This window comes from Berghia stephanieae, chromosome 9 (genome assembly GCF_034508935.2).
Source record: "Berghia stephanieae isolate SIO BIC M18660-M18661 chromosome 9, UCSD_Bste_1.3, whole genome shotgun sequence".
Classification (NCBI taxonomy): Eukaryota; Metazoa; Mollusca; class Gastropoda; order Nudibranchia; family Aeolidiidae; genus Berghia; species Berghia stephanieae.
The window spans coordinates 2,795,214-2,797,713 of NC_088368.1; the positions used below are offsets into that span (position 1 = coordinate 2,795,214).

The 2,500-nt window shown below is 33.9% G+C and overlaps 1 protein-coding gene across 2 annotated transcripts in view; it reads right to left on the reverse strand.

Annotated features, from left to right (window-relative positions):
• LOC144979275 (uncharacterized) overlaps positions 1–2,260 on the reverse strand; it is an 8,771-nt gene extending 6,511 nt beyond the window's left edge. Inside the window, exons 1-2 of one of the 2 annotated variants that reach the window (XM_078925890.1) lie at positions 2,201–2,260; positions 474–554 (exon numbers count right to left, since the gene is read on the reverse strand). In XM_078925890.1, the coding sequence (XP_078782016.1) occupies positions 474–546 (73 nt within the window). In that variant the 5' untranslated portion in view covers positions 547–554; positions 2,201–2,260. Of the gene's footprint in view, positions 1–473; positions 555–2,141 lie in introns of both variants that reach the window. The other variant, XM_078925891.1, reaches the window with a different exon arrangement.
• Positions 2,261–2,500: the final 240 nt, after the last annotated feature.

The window sequence follows — 2,500 nt, forward strand, 5'->3', positions numbered from 1 at the left end:
ATCTGTTCAGATTGTCAATGTAATCTATCCTCTGTCTCCTTCTTCTTTTCTTCCAGCAACTTTACCCGTAAGTACAATAAGCATAATACTGATCAGCAAAGTGAACTCTACAACACAGTGTCACGTTTTTATAGCTATAATAAAACATTTGTCTTAAAATCGTGTGATTTACAAAACAAATCTGAATGATAGTCGTGCTGGTTGGATCTTAACGAATGTGACGATTTTCCTATGGTTGGTAAGGAGAGGGTGAACACCTTTATAGAAGGAACGAAGGTAACATCACTTATCTCTTTGTTATTGTTTTTTAGACAGCCATTATGGTGATTAGTTCTCATGAAATTATATCAATTAAGACTATATGCGTTAAAAGTTACTTACAGTTTATACGTTCTATCCGGCTGTCGGATGTTGTGAATATTTCACCTAATCCCATAGCATCAATAAAATTTTGTTAACACTTTTCTACTTACGTGCTCGATAGTATAAATCGACGCCAGTAATATCTTTGGCTTCAGCCTTCCATTTTCCCACATAGGCATCCATTGGCGTGGCTTTGGACGGAATAGGAATGAGAAAAGAAGTAAACTGATAACAAAGTCCTGACTGTGATTGACCACATGAACCACCACTACCTTCACCTCCACAGCCACCTTTATCAACCCCACCATCTTCACCTCCACAGCTACCTTCATTACTACCACGACCTTCACCTCCATAGCCACCTTCATCAACCCCACCATCTTCACCTCCACAGCTTCCTTCATCACTACCACCACCTTCACCACCACCACCTTCACCTCCATAGCCACCTTCATCAACCCCACCATCTTCACCTCCACAGCTACCTTCATCACTACCACCACCTTCACCACCACCACCTTCACCTCCATAGCCACTTTCATCAACCCTACCATCTTCACCTCCACAGCCACCTTCATTACTACCACCGCCTTCTCCACTACCATCACTTTCATTAACATCACCACCTTCACCACTACCACCACCTTCACCACCACAACGACCTTCATCACTATCACCACCTTCACCTCCACCACCACCTTCACCACCAGCACAACCATCTTTATCACCACCACCAACACCTTCATCACTATCACCACCTTCATCACTACCACCACTTTCATCAGTACAACCGCCTTCACTACCGCCACCTTCACCACCACCATCGCCTTCATCACTACCACCACCTTCATCACTACCACCACCTTCACTACCACCACCTTCACCACCTCCACCACCTTCACCACCACCTCCACCACCTTCACCTCCACAGCCGCCTTCAGCCAAACATTTTCTATTAATGTGTATTTTATTTTTTTCTAACAATGTAAACACTGAAGAATTGCCATTTTGTGGACAATACAGATTCATTACTATTATTACTATTAATAATAATAATAATAATAATTTAATAATATAATAATAATATAATAATAATAATAATAATAATAATAATAATAATAATAATAATAATAATAATAATAATAATAATAATAATAATAATATAATAATAATAATAATAATAATAATAATAATAATAATAATAATAATAATAATATATAATAATAATAATAATAATAATAATAATAATATAATAATAATAATAATAATAATAATAATATATAATATAATAAATAATAATAATAATAATAATAATAATAATAATAATATAATAATACTACTACTAACTACTACTACTACTACTACTATACTACTACTACTATACTACTTACTACTACTACTACTAACCACTATTACTACTACTACTACTACTACTACTATATAGTAGTAGTAGTAGTAGTAGTAGTAGTAGTTGTAGTAGTTGTAGTAGTAGTAGTAGTAGTAGTAGTAGTAGTAGTAGTAGTAGTAGTAGTAATAATGATAATAATAATGATAATAATAATAATGATAATAATAATACTGATGATGATGATGATGACGATGATGATGATGATGATGATGATGATGATGATGATGATGATGATGATGATGATGATGATGATGATGATGGTTATGGTGATGATGATAACAATAACAGATTAATAATAAATAGCTAAGTAAATCGATCAACAACAAATAATAAATGAATAAACAAATGGATATTGAAGAATGAATCCTACGTATCTGTTAGTCTCTGCCTTGATCAAAATGGAGAGAGAAAAAAAAATAACAAATTTACCAGTGAAATTGTTCGCTGCCTATGAGATATTTCAAATGTTCTCGACATTACAGATCATGAATAAATATAAGTCCACATACCTTTAAATGTTAATAAATCACATGTTATCATATTTATTCGTCCCAACGTGTAATTTGATGCGTCGGATGAATTTTATTGCAATGCTGAATAATTTGGACAAAAATATTCATCAAGTTAACTGACGTACTCGGGAAATACACGTATTGAAAAATTGGCCAGAAAATTAGTAGTAGTAGTAGTAGTAGTAGTAGTAGTAGTAGTAGTAGTAGTAGTAGTAGT